Raw genomic sequence first — 16698 nt, forward strand, 5'->3', positions numbered from 1 at the left:
ATAAATGAAGACTTTTTATATATAAGACTATGTCTAATTATGAATTCAACATTTCACTTAGCTCATAATAAGGCATATAGCCATGTATGTCCATGATAGCCAGGAGCACACACAACAACACAGAAGACAGCTGGAAAGAAGGATTCAGTGGCAGAAAAATATTGTCAACAGCACAACTAGATCCATGGAAAATATTCTCAATCACCTGTTCTTTGCACTTTTCATCCTAAGTGCTTTAAAATACTTTTCCATGTAAGCATTTGAATTTCTAGAATCGTAATCGCTTTCTCTTGACACTAACTAACTTACTTGGAAGCACTTATTTTCCATGTCTATTTGCTACCAAAAAGGCCAATATGACAGCTGAGTATTTGCTCAAATGATCTTAGAGCAGCCTGACTGATTACAACAAACTGGCAGGTGCTTGCCATGGTTTTGCTTGCAGTACAGTTGTTCCTGGCAGAAAGATGTCTCCTGTGGAACCTGCATATCAAGACAGATGTCTTCAATTATCATTTTGAGGGTGTTAAGGTATCACATCCTCTTGCCTGACTAAAACAGAGGCATTAAGTTTGGTTTCTTAATGCCAGGTATCTGGTGTGTTCATGTTTTGTGTTAGACAGGGAGGAGTTTGTGCACTTTTTCAATGACAGCTGTGTCCCCAGACTGCAGTGCAATTAAATTGTCTTGGGAAAAAATTAAAATGTAGAATATTCGGTTTTGTGTACATTGAACTTAAGACTGATGTAGCCAATACAGGCAAAAAATATAAATGGACACTGACTAAGCCTTCTTAAGTATTCCTAAGCCCTCCGGGTAACAAGTGTCAGGATGAGAGGATGTAGCGTTAAGCTGTGCCAGAGAGGTTTAGATTGGACATTAGGTGAAACTTTGTAACACAAAGGGCGACGTGACATTGGAATGGACTGCCCAGGGAGGAGGTGGAATCACCGTCTCTGGAGACGCCCAAGACTGAACATGGCACTCAGTGCCATGGTATGGTTGACAAAGTGGTGCTGGATCCTAAGTTGGACTCGATGACCTCAGAGCGCTCTTCCAACCAAATTGATTCTGTGATTCTGTATGCTGATGTGTGATTAAACTGCAGTCTCAGCGACAGCAACTGTAATTTTATCAGTACAGTGAACTAGCAAAAAAAAAAAGAAAAACTCGGCATTTCTTATCTTAGCAAACGGCAGGAGCCAGCACAGCACCGCAGAACAAGGGGCAATGAACCAACCCTGAGGTTACCCGTGTGCAGGGCGGGACGGGCAGGCGGGACGCTCCGGGCACGGGGCAGCTGCCCCGGCCGGTCCCGGCTCTCCGGGGGAGGCCCCGCCCGGGCCCGGCGCAGCTTCCGGGGCAGCCGCGGCCGTTCCGGGCGGCGGCGCGGACGCCATGGGGGTGACGAGACAGAAACACGCTAAGAAGATCATGGGTTTCTACAAGCACAACTTCCAGTTCCGCGAGCCCTTCCAGGTGCTGCTGGATGGCACCTTCTGCCAGGCCGCGCTTCGCAACAAGATCCAGATCCGGGAGCAGCTGCCCGGGTACCTGGACGGCGCCGCGCAGCTCTGCACCACGCGGTACGGCGGGGAGCGCGCTGCGGCTGCCGGCCGGGGGAGGCGGTGGTGCTGGGGGCTGAGGGTAACTCGCAGGAGGCTGGGAGCATCCCCTCGCACCCAGCTGCCTTTCCGAAAGTGGCACGAACTGCGGGGCCAGCGGTAACCCCGCTGTGTGAGGGAGGGCCGGGTGAGTCTCGTCCCACCCGCAGCGTCTGCTTGGCGAGGTGGTAACAGCAGGGGCGAGCGGAGATTTCCTGGGCCTGGAGGGAGTTCCTGCCTGGCAGGAGCTGCAGCTTGCCAGTGCCGGGTTGTTCCAAAGCAGCTGTTCGCGAGGGAGGACAAGGATGGGCTAGACAAAGATACGGAAGTAAAGCATGCACACTGCATACTGAAGTTGTCTCTAAGTTGCCTTTGTTATTATTTGATTAGGTATAGTGTATATATTAAAATACAAAAATACAGTTACATTGTATGTCTCCAATAACAGAATAGTCAACTGCCCGCTATGGAGGCAAATAGTGAAAATAGCAGGAAGAGATTCAAAAAACACACTGAGCCTTCTTGCACAGCCTACGGAACTGGCCTGCACTTCTAAACAGTATAAAGTATTGAGTCATGTCCTTAGCTGTGAAAGGTTTGGGAATTGCTTTGATCCAAACTATTCCCGTCATGTTGAAACGTCACTTCTTGCTTGTTTTGTCAGCAATATCAGTTGGTCATTTTGACCAGCTTCCACTTAGGCCAGCTGAATGGACATGTTTGCTGTCAGAATGCTGACTTGCTGAGACAGCACCTCAATGTTATGAAAAGAGCCTTGCAGGGGAAATGAGCTGGCTCGCTGTGACCCCCAGGTGGGGTCTCACTAGCGTGGAGAAGGGGGAGAGAATCCCCTCCCTCACCTTGCTGCCTGCGCTGCTTTTGATGAAGCCCAGGTCACAGGTGGCTTTCACATTGCTGACACATTGCCAGCTCATGTTGAGCTTCTTGTCCACCAACACACCTCCCAGGTCACTCTTGTCAGGGCTGCTCTCAATCCATTCTCTTCCCAGTATTTGTGCTTGGGTTGCATTGACCCATATACAGGACCTTGCACTTGGCATTGTTGAACTTCATAAGGATTACACAATCCCATCTGAAGCTTCTCCAGGCCCCTTCCCTCCAGAGTGTCAACAGCACCACACAGCTTGGTGTCTATGGCAAACGTGCTGAGGGTGCCCTGGATCCCACTGTCCATGTCACTGAAGATGTCAAATGACACTAAAGATGTCAAATGTTCCAATACCAACCCCTGAGGAACGACACTTGTCACTGGTCTCCACTTGGACATTGAGCTGTTGACTGCAGCTCTTCAAGTGCAGCCCTCCAGTCAATCCATATCCACCAACTGATACATCTGTCAAATCCATGCCTCCAGTGTAAAGACAAGGAAGTTGTGTGGAACAGTGTGCAAAGCTTTGCCTAAGTGCAGTTGGGTGACATCTGTTGCCCTTCCTTATCCATCAGCACTGTAGCTCTGTCACAGAAGGCTACCATATTTTTCATGGTTTCCCCTTAGTGAAGCCATGTTGCCCTTGTTTTCCTCATGCCTTATGTACTTTCCAGGAGGATCTGCTCCATACTCTTGCTAGGCACAGAGGTTAGACTGACTGGACTGTTTTTCCCCAGATCTTTTATTTCCATTTTTAAAAATAAATTACATTTTCAAGTTTTATAATAAGTTAATTTAAAAATAAATTAAATTTTAAAAATAATTTTATTTGTTAGGTAGTGGTTCATATGCTCAGTGGTATTCAAGCATAAATTTAAGGACTCAGCATTGTCACTGATGTGAATTTTTAAGTAATTTAATATATCCTAATCTTATTACTGGTCAATCATGTTTACAGCCAAGGAAACCTTGCTGATGTCTTCAGATGGGCTATTGCTTTCTGGAGTTCAGAGCCTGAACAACTGGGCGTTGCTCATTCCTAAGTAACTCACATCAGCCTTTTGCTGTTGTAAAAAATATGAGGGTTTTTTTTGTTTAAAAATTATTGTCTCTTCTGGTTTTCAGATGTGTTATAAAAGAACTTGAATCACTGGGGAAAGCACTGTATGGAGCAAAATTAATTGCCCAGAGATTTCAAGTTCGAAACTGTTCTCACCATAAGAATCCTGTGAGTGGTTCAACCTGTTTACTTTCCATGATTGAAGATGGCAACCCTCATCGCTTCTTTATTGCTACACAGGTAAAAGCTCATGGGAAATGTAGCTCCATTTCTTTTGAAATGATATTTTGATACCTAAGGATAAAGAAGCCTACAGTAACCTTGATTGTGAGGTTTTTAAATAGTTTGTGGGAATTAATCATGTAAAGCCTGACTTGCTCTTTAATGTATTTCCTAATAATGAAGCAGGGAATCTTTTCTCCTACTTGAACAAGTAGATTTTTTTACTCTGTAATGATACTGCTTAGTTTAGGTGAAAGAGTAAGAAAACATACTGACTAGGTATTGACATGAAAAAAACAACTCGTGAATGTCAATTTGCATATTGCTTGTGTGTGCATCCCCCTCTCTAAACTGCTTTGCACAGTACTCTGAAAAATGAAATTAAGTGTTAACATCCATATAACTTAAATTTAAAGACATTTTGAACTAAAGAATAAATAACTATACAAATAAAAAAGGCTTTTTTGGGGGGTTTGTTACTGGGACTGCATGTATAAATTATATACAATATATAAAAAGGAGTTTATAGCAGAATTCTTTATAGTTATGTAAGTTACAGGAGTTTAAAAATTATTTATTACAGAAAAAATTATGTTACTTCTTGTGTTGTGGTGGTCTGCATACAAGTGAATTGGGACTTTTTCCTCAAAAAATGTATGTATGCATATACATGCAGGAAAAAGGAAAATGTTGGTAAATTTTGCATCAGAAGTACAGGTACTCAGGAGAGAAAGTGAAATTTAGTTGCTCTGAAAGGCATGTATATCTGCTAAATTAAGTTTCTTATCTTTTTCATAATGTAATTTATCTTCATAGTTTTGTATTAAAAGTAGGTGCATTTGAATTGCAAATACCATTTCATCTGAAAATATTGACTAAAGTGTTTAATTTTGCAGGACCAGGACTTATCAAACAAAGTGAAAAGGAAGCCTGGAATTCCTCTCCTCTTTATTATTCAGAACACTATGGTGCTAGACAAACCTTCTCCTAAATCTTTGGCATTTGTTCAAAAGTTGCAGACAAATCAGCTTGTTCCAGAGTACCAAAAACAAAGTATTGTGGAGCTTAAAGAAAAAGAAGGACTAGTAAAGCAACAAGATGAAAAGAGAAGAAAACGCAAAAGGGCAGGCGGCCCCAATCCTCTTAGCTGTCTGAAGAAGAAAAAGAAGAAAACACAGGAGGGTCAGGAGCCTTCTGCTGAAAAAAAGAAAAGAAGAAAAAGAAAACGAAATAGAGTCAAAGCAGAAGCCATGCAGTCAGTGCAGAAGAATGAAGGAGAATAAACCCATCTTTGTAGACAAGACAGAATTTGAACATTGTTTGAACTTTGGAAAAAAAAAAGATTAATATGCAGTCATATGAAATTAAGTTGTTAATATTAAAATTTATTTTTATGAGGTGGTACTGCTTATTACTGTATCTCAGTATTTGCAGGTTATTGTCCTAATAATTTTTCTGTTATTTAGTATTGGGTTTGTGACAAAAATATTTAGGAACCCTCGTATTTCATTATTGTCTCCAGCATCATGGTTTGTGTTAAAATTCACATGCTATGTAGCAGTTTTTTAGAAATGCTTCTTGGCCTCCATATAGATTTCAGTGAGATATTAGACTTCTTTCTAAATCAAGGTTGCTAATCTTAATAAAACTCGTTTTTACAGTTGGCCTGTTAGAGATTATGAAACTGACCTAAAATAACACAATAGCTTATTTATCTCTGAATACAAAAGTTAACTCTTGCAAAGAGTTGCCCTCAAAAGCCCTGTCCAGCCTAAATTTCTCTCTTAAGTACCATGTGAACCAATACATCTCTGGGTGTTGATCTTTATTTATTAAGAAAATCACGGAGGGTATGCAATTGTGTTGTTATTCCTGACATTATAAGGGCATCTCTAGTCTTGCCTATTTCACCTGTAGTTTATTCTTTATTTTTAATAGGAAAAATGCAACTTAAAAATGCTGTATCAAAGCACTGGTAGCACCTAATGCCATCACAGTAACAGCTGTGCAGGACTCCTGGAATACAAACAGCTGAGGGTGATGGGACTCGGGCCCTGATGACTCTTCTGCTGTTCTGTAAGGTTAGAAACAGATCAGAACTGGGTTAGAGGAGAGTTATGGTTTAACCCCAGCTGGTAACTCAGACCCCTGCAGCTATTCACTCAACTTCCCCTGCCTTGGGATGGAGAGAATTGGAAGGGTGAAGTGAGAGAACTCATGGGTTAAGATACGGACAGTTTAATAAGGAAAGTAAAATAAGCATGCAAAACACAAGCAGTGCAGAAATAGGAATTCATTCACAGCTTCCCATGGACAGGCAGGTGTTCAGCCGCTCCCAGGAAAGCAGAGTTCTATCAGGTGTATTGGTGACTTGGGAAGACAAACACCACTCCAAATGTCCTCCCACCTTCTTTCCCAGCTTTACATGCTGAGTGTGATGCCTTATGCTATAGAATATCTTGGGTCAGTTGGAATCAGCTGCCCTGCCTGTGTCCCCTCCCAACTTGTTGTGTCCCCCTGCCTACTTGCTGATGAGATGAGAAGCAGAAAATGACTTGACCCTGTGTAAGCACTGCTCAGCAATAACAAAAACATCTTGACACTTATGCACAAATCCAAAAACACAGCTACTGTGAAGAAAACTAACTACCCCAGCCTAAAGCAGCACAAGGAGAGTGTTTCTAAAATGGTTTCAAGTACCTGATTTTCTATAATAGCTATTGCTCCCTATGCCTCCTTAAATGTTTGGTGGCATTAGAGTCTGAAGTGAGTGACCGAAATGACAATAGAAGGATGTGTGGTATAGCACATGCTGTGGCATCAGTGTGCTCTCACAGTGTTCCCAGTCATCTCTTGCCAGATTTTAACTTTACTCAATGCATTTCTTCTTAACTGAGATGTTCTTAAAAGGAAAGCTTTCTGCTTCTTGACCTACATGGGTTTAAACTGTGTTCTAAACAGTTCTCCTGTGTACCATGCATTTGCAAAGTAGTTCTTGTGCACTGTCTGCACAGGTTCTTGAATGTCTGGAGTACATAGCTATAATCTGTGACACTTTCTGTTGACTTTTCAAATTATATAGACAGTTGTTTCACAGCTTGAATTCCTAGGGGGACTGGGCCAGCTAAACCTTGAGTGATGCGAGTTGGCCAGCTTGAGTGATGGGAGTTGGCCAGTCGTAGCAGACTCTGCAGGGTCACATCTGGCCAGCACAGAGAGGTGCATGGTGTGCTCTGTACTTGCAGCATGGGACACTGCCGCAGCCCCAGCCCAGGCCTTCCTCGCAACACAGCTGTTAGGAGCAGGCTGTGCCTTCATTGTTCTGTATGAGACCATAAGCATCTTCGGAACAGACTTTGAGAGACAGAAGCAGGGCAGAAGGGTGCTATAGTCAAGATGAATGCTTTAATTGAAACTTAAAATGCTCATCGTGGTGTTGTTCCCACATGGATTGCTGAAGTGAGTTCTGAGGAGAAATTTAGTAACTCCTAGAAATACCTTAATGCAGCGTATTTGGTTGACACCTTTCTCAAGCTGTCATAGTCCCTATACCTTCACTTCTTTGGGTACAGTCCCATGTTAATGTATTTTTTCTTCTCATTCCTTCATAAATATTGCTTATATTTCTTCCCCCTCCTGAAACCCACCCACAGACATCACTGCTGTAAGTAAAACTTGGAGCAGACAGCAGAGTTGGTTTGCCATCAAAATCTCATTCTGAGTCAAAAGTATATTAAAACACAGAAACTTTACTAAAAATATTGTTTTAAAAATTGAGCAGAAAACACGCTAATTATTTACAGCAGTCCCTTTCAGTGCCATTGAAACACAAAGCTTAAATTCACCTTTTTTAAAGACTGAACAGACACAAACATAATTTCTGTAAAAAAAAGAATATTTTAACAGTCCTCTAAAGACTCCCACCTTACGGAATTTAAAACAGCATTTATCTGTTTCCTTAGCATTTGAACACAAACTGACTTGTGGTGCTGCTGTTGGGAGGAACTGGAATAAAAAGGGAGTGAGCTCTTAAGAGAAAAACTGTAAAATTTATCTGCTGCATACGTGCAACTCTCATCCAGCTTGGTAAGTAATTTGTGAGCTTTGGGAGAGAACTCCCACCCAGGCAAAAAGCAGAGACTATTTGACCATGTGTTTTACCCCTTTGCAATTTGAAAGAGAAGCTCACCTAGTTTCCAAGGGAAGCAAGTCCAGCAGGGCAAAGCTGACTGGCTGTGTTTATACTGGTAAATCAGTAACCCTGGGAGCAGGCAGTCACACCGAGCCCAGCTGCCCGGGCCGGCTCTGCCCGGGCCGAGCTCTCACAGCTCACACCTCTGTGGCTGCAGGCTGAGCGGTCCCTGCGGGTGCTCTCGGGCTGCACTGACTCTGCCTGCCAGGTTCTGTGAGGTTTAGCTGGCCCAGTTCCTCTAGGTATTCAGCAGTGTGAATCTCTAGGAGCATCCCTAGGCCTGTGAGAAACACCACTGTGGGAGCACCCACAGAGCCAACTTTGCTGTCATAGGTGTTCACTCCATGTACTGCCCAAAAAGCCACTGCCTTATTTATCAATAAAAAGGCTGGAGTTGTGTCACAACTTTGCTATAGACAGGGTTCCCAATATAACTGTTCTCATGAAGTTTAGGATTATTTTGCTCTAGGGTGTTAGAGAGACTGGTTTCAGTTTTGAAACTACAGAAGCCAGAAGTAAATCAAAAGGAGCTTGACCAAAAACTTCTTTGGGGCTATTGATTTCCTCTTTTCTCAGACACTATAAAAATATACCCCAAATCCTAGGCAGCAGCGCACTAAATCTTTTTTTTTTCTTTTAAAAGACAGGGAAATAACCAGTGTTATACAATACAATGTATGCTATGTGTGCAGAGTAATAGAGGAAGAAAACAATCAGCCACAGTCTGCAGGGCATTAATGGTGAATTTAGGATGGAGTCTCCTCTACAAGCAGCAGAAGACATTTACCTAGACTGCCTGCCAATTCAATTGACTGGATTTATATGTTAGTGTGATCCGGTACTGTACAACAAATCACTCCCTGGGCATCTGTTAATGGCACTAAATAGATGAGTTAATTAGAAGTTTCTGGAACCTGGGATGTTTATGAACCATTAAAGTAAATATAAATATGGTATGACTTGAGGAATAAATACATTCTGGTGGTAAAAATAAAATAGGATGTCCAGATCAGTCCTGCTCGTTTGTTTTCAGCTACACTGATACAGTGTGAATGACTTCTCCATCAGCTTTATAGTGCTCCTGGAGTTTCTTGAACATGTTCTGTGAGATACAAGATGAAGAACATCGGAACAATACTATTATTTATATTCACTGCATCTTTCATATAGCTGTTTCACAAACAGCTACTGTATATTTCATAATTCTGTGTGGGCGTAATATCTCACACAGGGAGCAGCCAGAGATACGGGAATGAACAAATAAGAGCCCCAGCAGGTGTTATCATTTACAATTTAAGGGAGAAAAATTGCAGTGTTCCGAGAGAGAATGACAGAAAGCAAAAGTTTTTTGTACCCGGAGAGTCAGGAGTGAGAGAGAGACTGCACCTTGTGATTTAGGAATGGCCTAACTAATGCCAGGAAAGGGGCTTGTGATGTATTTCTGGTAATTATTATGTCTGTGCACTCCAAGCCCCAGATTTGTCTCAGAGAGCTCAGCTGTCTGCGTAGAGGCAGTCATTTTGTAAAAGTTGCTACAGCTTGTTATAGAAGAGACAGGCTGGACTCCCTCAGGGGGACTTTGTTTTCTGATTTCTTCTGCAGTTGAGAGGGAGAGCATGCAGCTGTGCTTTGTGTATGGATACAGGGAAACAACGAAGCTGTTAACAAGGGTCCAATTAAAAACAACACAGAGCTGAGAGCTGGAAGGAAGAAAAAAGACAATATTAATCACTGAGATTTAAAGAAACCAAGGAAGATAAAAAATATGTATGAGGGTTTCACTGTGTTAACTGGAGGAAAGAATTGGTCAGCAGTGAAAGGTGAACCAGAAATGGCTCAGCAGTCAAGGAGAGTAGGGAACACAATAATAAACCATAAACAAGTTTTTTTTTTTTTAGATCTTTCTAATTACCTTAAGAAAACCCCATTACCATTTGTGGCTCAGTTTCTGCCTTTTCAAAACAGCAAGCTGAATTGACTCAGTGATCTGCTCAGAGATCCTGTGCTGATAGCCCAGGAAGTCCTGCAGAATGTCAGTCTCATGCCACCAAACACTTTCTGTCTTTATGGTTTTTCAATATCACTCACTTTGCAGCACTGCAGGTTTGCAGCCAAATCATTCTGCTGTACAGCTTGCCTGACCTTGCACGTGGCTCACTGCCCAGCATGCAGATATTACATCCAGGAGCAACCCTACTCATGCCATTACTGATAGGGTTAATTACTTCTGAGGGTACTCACAGCAATACTCTGGGATAGCCAGCCAGCAATTCTGGCATGTTATGGGTTCTTTTTAAAGTCTAATCTCCTTCCAAGAACTCAGTAGGGGACCTCAAAAGTTTCTTGTTGCAGTCTTGACTTGCGGTTGATCCAGAATGATCTTGTTGCCGTATTAATTCCTCTTGGGCCAAAGATGCTACTGATCGGACTCTTCAGGGTGGATACTCTTTCAGACTGTCTTGGAGAAACACAGGAAATTTTTCACTTTGTGAATTGGCACACACTTTGACAGCCAGGTTTTCAGAAAAAAAAAAAAAAAAAAAACTAGAGAACAAACACTTTTCTAGAACTCCTGGCTCCCCCTTTCTACTCTGACCTCTCTTTCAGCTCTGAAAAATACAAGCAGGGCTCTTCTGGGATGGTCCAAAAATCTGTCTCAGCCAGCATCACGCCTCTTATAGTGGCTGAATGTTGTTCTCAGGAGTAGAATGAAAATTGACAAAACATCCTCTTGGTGCTTCCCCAAATGACTTTCCAACTTTCTGACAATTTATTAGGGAGTTCCTGACCCAAGAAAAATATTTTAACAGCAGACAATGAATTTCTGTTTCACTAATTTGTTCAATCTCTCCTTGAAACCATGTAAACTTTAAACCTCTAATTTTCTGTGGCAAGGAGTTGCATAACTTGAACACATCTTATGAAAAATACTTTCATGTGTCAATTAAGAATCTGCTGCCTACCAGCTGGCCCTTATAACAGGTAAAAGTTTAAGGAGTCATTCCTTAGTCATCCTTCCCATACCACTTGTGCCTGAATTGATATTTGTGATATTTCCCCTCATTCATCTCTTTTCCAAGCTGAAGTGTCTTTGGCATCACAAAGAGCAGTACCTAAAACAAAAGCAGATTTCAGTTTAGTCAGGCACACTTGAGAAAACCACAGTCTCTGCCTTCAGATGGATGTTCTTCAAGGAAGAGTGTGGACAGGAAGGGTCTTGTGGGAAAAGGTGAAGAACAGGAACTCTGCATTCAGCTCTTTGTTTGTCACAGACTCACTCCATGGGTGCTTGAGCTGAATGCCACTGCCCTTGAACATGTCTGGGCTTCTTGCCCGTGGAATGACAGTGAATGTGCATCCCTGATTCCCAAGCTCTCCAGAGACTGGCATTCACAGCTCAACTGGCTCCTGTGCTTATACTGTTCCAAGAGCCCAGTCTTCACCCAATGCACAGTAAATCCTAAATATAACTCAGCTGCACACTAGGCTTAGGATTGTATCCCTGTACCCTAAAATTAAGATGTAAATGATAATTTGAATAAGGCAGAATCATAGAACAGCCCAGGTTGGAAGGAACCTTGAAAGATCATTTGGTATAGCCTTTCACAGAACAGGGAGTCTAAATGAGATTATCTAGCATCCTGTTGAATGATGTCTGAAAATCCTCCAGTAATGGGGACCCCATCCCTAGGGAGGTTGTTTCACTGAATGTTTCACTGAATGAGGCTCTTTGTGTAAAAAATGTCTTTCTTATGTGGATATGAAACCTCTGCCAGTGCCACTTGTTCGTGTTGCCCCTTATATTCTCCATGTGGATCTATGTGAAGAGGCAGTGTCCTCTTGTAGTCACTCTTTAAACACAGTGATTCTCCCTAAGCCTTCTCCAGGGAAAAAAAGACCTAACTCCTTCAGTCTTCCCTACAGAGCAGATTCTGCAGCTCTCTGATAATCTTCATGGCCCCTCTTTGGACCCTCCCCAGTCTGCTTATATCTTTCTTGAAATGTGGGGGCCAGAACAAGACACAGTACTCCAAGTACAGCCTGACAAGCACTGAGTGGGATGGTGAAGTCCCTACCACTGCAAGTTAAACCCCTGCAGATGCAGCCCAGGATCCAATTTACCTTTGTGGCTGCAGCCACACACTGCTGATTTGTTATCAGCTTGTTATCTACCCCCAGGTCCCTTTCAGTGATGCTGCTCCCCAAGCACAGATCCTGGCCTCTTCTGAGCTCTTTGGTTATGTTGTCCCGGGTGCAGGACCTTGCACTCGTTAAACTTCATCCAGTTCTTGCTCTCCTGCTCTCCCAGCCTGCCCAGGTCTCTCTGAGATGTCTCTTCCTTCTGACATATCCCTCTCACCACCTAGTTTCATGTCATCAGTAAACTTGTGGAGGCTGCTTTCAGTCCCATCATTCAGATCATTTACGAAGATGTTCAGCACCACGGGGCCCAGTGTCAATCCGTGGGGGATCCACCCTTGATTTCCATGACTTTTCAGTTATCATAGATAGTGGCCTTGCACTGAGAAGTAGCTAATTTCCCTGCCATGTTTAGCAATGGTCCTGTGTCTTACCTTATTTGTTATGTGTCTGAAGACCCATTTCTTGTTGTTCTTGACATCTCTGGCTAATTTCAGGTCTAGCTGAGCCTTAGCATTCTTGATTGCCTCTTTGCATGCCCTGCCATGGTTCCTGTAGTCCTCAAAGGTTTCGTGCTAGTGTCCATAGCCAGAATCTTCCCTTAAGTCCCATGTTGGTATTTTTATCCCATTTGTAGGCCTTGCCTCTCAGTATCCATAATGACTTTTCAGAATATGAGTTGCCTGCTCATATTAGATTTTTTTTAATTAATTGAACTGGATATTAAAAAAAAAAAAAAAAGAGTTCTGCATCATCATTAGAATGCCCACAGAACTGCAGTGTTTCTTTTTCCTTTGTGCAGTAAAGAAGTCAAATTTATTGTTGCCCTAAACACAAAGAACACCACTGGTGTTAAGCTTAAGTCAGAGATAAATTTGCACAAAGGTTGGTGCTATCAGAACCCAGGCAGGCCTGCCAAGCTTCTGAGAAGAATATAGTAAAATTAAAATGGGGATATGGCATTCATACAAATCACTGCATTATGCCAGACAGTGGAATTTTCTTCCATGTATTTGGCTTTTTGTGATTTCTGGGGGACTTGTTTTCAAGTCTGTATTTACTTCTTAATGATAGTGAGAACTAGAACATTGTTATTACGTATGCTTGACAGTATAAAAATGGTAGACAATTAGCTTCAGTTATGTAGAGTATCTGAGGACTGTTTAATTTATTAGATTTTTACTTGGACTCTGTGTGTAATGGACTAGGAAATGGTAAGAAATAAGGCTGTATAATTAATCTAAAAAAAATCTTGGTTCCTCCCCCCACTCCTTCCTTTTCAACTAATGAGATTTTTAATTATTACTTTTTAGGGTTGTTGTTCCTGTTGTTATTATTTATAACTTATTTAATTATGTACTTTAGAATAATTTTTGGTGGGCACTTGCCAGTTTACTAATATTCACTGCCCACTACCTGATGGTGTCAACAAACACACCATCTGTTCACTTGTGCCTTCCAGAACTCTCTGAAGTAGCTAGCTGACTCAAGCTGCAGGTGGTAGGATTGCTCAAAACACATAATTACCAAACTTCTAAGTAGCAAAACTTTTTTTCATGTATACTTTTATAAAATCACACTTGATTTTAAGGCTTTCTCAACTACCCTCCAGTTATACACAAGCTTACCTCCACCACAAACATACCTGATAGCATTATGCTGAAGAAGAATGTGAATGCCCTCTTTCACATTTTTTACTGAAGGATTTCTCAGCATGTTTTTTTTCCAGGCCAAAACTGTATATTCCAGTCCCTGGACACATTTCTCTTGACATCATGCTTACCTGCCTAGTGATAAGCACCACATTTTTTGTATATTTGAGTGTGTCCCATCAGGACACACTCAAATATATAAAAGGTAGGAGTGGGTCATCCTTCTACCAGATTGTGGAGGGGAGACTGGATCTCAAAGCCGCGAGCCCTCATGGAGGACAGTGCTCGAGGCTTGGCTGTTTTGTGGCTGCTGTGTCCTTCCCTTTGGTTACTAATGAATTAATCCCTGTTGGAACATGTTCCAAACAGAAATCTCAGCAGGTTACAATAATAATAACAACGATTTTTTATCAAAAGAGGAAATAAAGCAATATTCATGATAGTGGATATCTCTACAGGCTTTTACTTGAATTCTCTGAAACAGCTAGTGTTATTTCTGTGACTGAAGATTAATTTCTGTGCCATTATTAAATGTAACCCTTGAGGAATTAATTGCATATGTATCTCATATTGAAGTCCTATTTATATGATCAAGAACTTTGGAACAGATAAGCCCCTTCTTGGGAAACCTCTGCTGCTTGACAATATTTGCCTTTGCCTCAGACAGGTTATGCCCCCCGGGACCCCAGGAGCTCACTAAAGCACCATTTGTAATGCAGCGTGACAAATCCTGGAGCCAGGGCGATAATCTCTGCAAACTCTGTACAAACAGTCCCTGTGCCTCAGCACAAGTGATTAATGGACTCTGCGGAATCAGCATACGGCCCTCTGCATTAATTACTTGTGAAGGACGCTAACTGGGAAGCCGGAGGTCTGCGCAGGATGTGGGGAGGCCGCGGGCGGGCCCCGCTCCGCTGTGCTGGGGAAGGGAGCGGGGCAGCCCGAGCTCCCCGGGCCCCAGGGTGGCTTAGGGCCAGGCTGGGTTCCCGGGGCCCCGCTCCGCTGTGCTGGGGAAGGGAGCGGGGCAGCCCGAGCTCCCAGGGGCTCAGGGCCAGGCTGGTGGCCCGGGACCCCGCTCCGCAGGCAGCGGGGACGACTTGGCTGGGTGGGCCCGGGACAGGCACTAAAACGCAGCTCTGCTCCACACACATTTCTTGTGCCCTGCTCACACTGGGTGCTGCGCATGAGAGAGAACCTCCGCCGAGCCCGGCTTTGGAGTGGGCTCAGGGAGAGCAGCCGAGGGGACCGGGGCTGGAGGGGACGTGGTCCTTCAGGAGTGACCGCGGTTCGCGATTTTCCCTCTCTCTCTCTGCCATAACTGCTGTGATTTAAAATGCACAGGCCCTTTGTGAATTATTGCAGCTCTGCTGCAACGACTGAAACTGTGCCAGTTTATCTCCAGGGAAGATCTAAGCCTAAACGTTTTACAGAGAAAGAAAAGATGAGGAGAGAAGCATGTATTTATCTTTCCAGTATGTTCTCTGGGCTTCATCCAAGGCAAAAACGTCTACATCTTATCTCAAGTCCTTCAAATCCCAGCTAGGGGATTCTGGTTAGAGACCCCCATGGAAAAGTCTTAATGAATTTACCATGCATTTTTTCTAATTCATTAAAAATATGTCAAATTCAGTGAAGTGCACTAACCTGCCTATATATTTTCCCCTTCTCCCACAGAAGTCTTTGACAATAATACCATGGCCTACCCAGCCCTCTGGAGTTACTCAGTGGTGGCAGAGCTGCTCTGCCAGATGTGATGAGTTTGTGCCCAGCTGGCTGAGCCCCCAGTCCTTAGACTATAACAGTGATTTCAGCTGGAGGAAATAATTTGGTTATATTGACTGTTTAGTGTGGTCCAGTGACCCTAGAGGACTTCACTGCACTTGGACAGGAACAATATTGATAGTACTACATCGGGGGAGAGCCACCCTGACTAGGATTTGACCCTCCATCCTCTAATAGCCTGTACTGATGGACATAGGAGGTGAACCTTTCCTGACCCTATGTTATACACAAGAAAACAAAAGCAGAAGTATCTTTTCCACTTTATATGTGAGGGATAAGAATTACAGCATTTTGGTTTTCTTATCTTGTGTTGATCATAACATCCTAATCCATTCTTAAAAAGTGTGTTCATCTGACAGTCACCCTCCTAACTGAAGCAATACACCAAAAAGGACAAGCATAGGAAAAGATATCTACAGGGACACTTTGCCTAGTAGCATGCTTGAGTAACAGAGGGGTTTGAAACATGGGTAAAAAATAGAACAATTTTACGTTTCCTCAAAGCACCCACCACCCATAAGGTGCAACTTGGCATTACACCTGATTTCTGAAGGAACTCATCTGAGTGAGAACTAGAAACTCAAAAGCTTACAAATCAGGTGTGAAGATAGTGCTAAAAATCCTGCAAGCTGTCTGCCAGGAAGTATCTTTAAAAATGTGTCTCTCCAGATTTTACCAGTGAAGCCTGAATTAAATCTCCACCGGTAAAATTTCACTGTTTTCCTTGCATTACTCTGTATTGACAAGAAAGTGCATGAAATGTTTGGAAAATAGCATGGCATCTAGTTTTACAGAGTATAGCCTCCTGAAATGGACTGGATAAAGACATGGCAGCAAGTCACAGACACAGCAAGGAGGCTTAGGTCTCTCTTCTGAGAAATAAGACAGCTTGAGTTTTAAAGGGGCTTTAAATAAAACAAGCAATAAAACAAAGTCATTATTTCAAATAGTTCTGAAGTTTTGCTACATATTTAGCTAATCAGTGGGCACAGAGTGGAGGGACAGCAGGTCTGTGTAGGGGCACTTAGTTCAGGTCTGGAGGGAGGATGTTCTGTGGCATCCATGTGAGTGGCTTTCTATGTGCCACAAATAACTAGATGGACATTTTGTACTGGAATAGCAAATTCAGAGTCATGGATATAATCAAGGAAAAGTGT

At 42.8% G+C, this 16698-nt stretch overlaps 1 protein-coding gene across 1 annotated transcript; it reads left to right on the top strand.

The window, feature by feature from the left end:
• The first annotated feature begins 1325 nt into the window (after positions 1–1325).
• Positions 1326–5440, top strand: UTP23 (UTP23 small subunit processome component). Its single transcript, XM_053966866.1, has 3 exons — positions 1326–1586; positions 3619–3793; positions 4672–5440. Exons 1-3 carry the CDS (start codon positions 1399–1401, stop codon positions 5056–5058), a joined length of 750 nt encoding a protein of 249 aa, XP_053822841.1. The 5' UTR covers positions 1326–1398; the 3' UTR covers positions 5059–5440.
• The last annotated feature ends 11258 nt before the right edge of the window (positions 5441–16698 follow it).

The sequence above is a fragment of the Vidua chalybeata genome, chromosome 1, assembly GCF_026979565.1.
Source record: "Vidua chalybeata isolate OUT-0048 chromosome 1, bVidCha1 merged haplotype, whole genome shotgun sequence".
In the NCBI taxonomy this organism is placed as follows: Eukaryota; Metazoa; Chordata; class Aves; order Passeriformes; family Viduidae; genus Vidua; species Vidua chalybeata.

What these genes read in the sequence shown, in the direction of transcription:
- UTP23 (XM_053966866.1), top strand. Translation starts at nt 1,399, where the DNA reads ATGGGGGTGACGAGACAGAAACACGCTAAGAAGATCATGGGTTTCTAC. An exon ending in GCGCAGCTCTGCACCACGCG is followed by an intron (nt 1,587 to 3,618) that starts GTACGGCGGGGA and finishes TCTGGTTTTCAG; the next exon opens with ATGTGTTATAAAAGAACTTG. An exon ending in GCTTCTTTATTGCTACACAG is followed by an intron (nt 3,794 to 4,671) that starts GTAAAAGCTCAT and finishes TTAATTTTGCAG; the next exon opens with GACCAGGACTTATCAAACAA.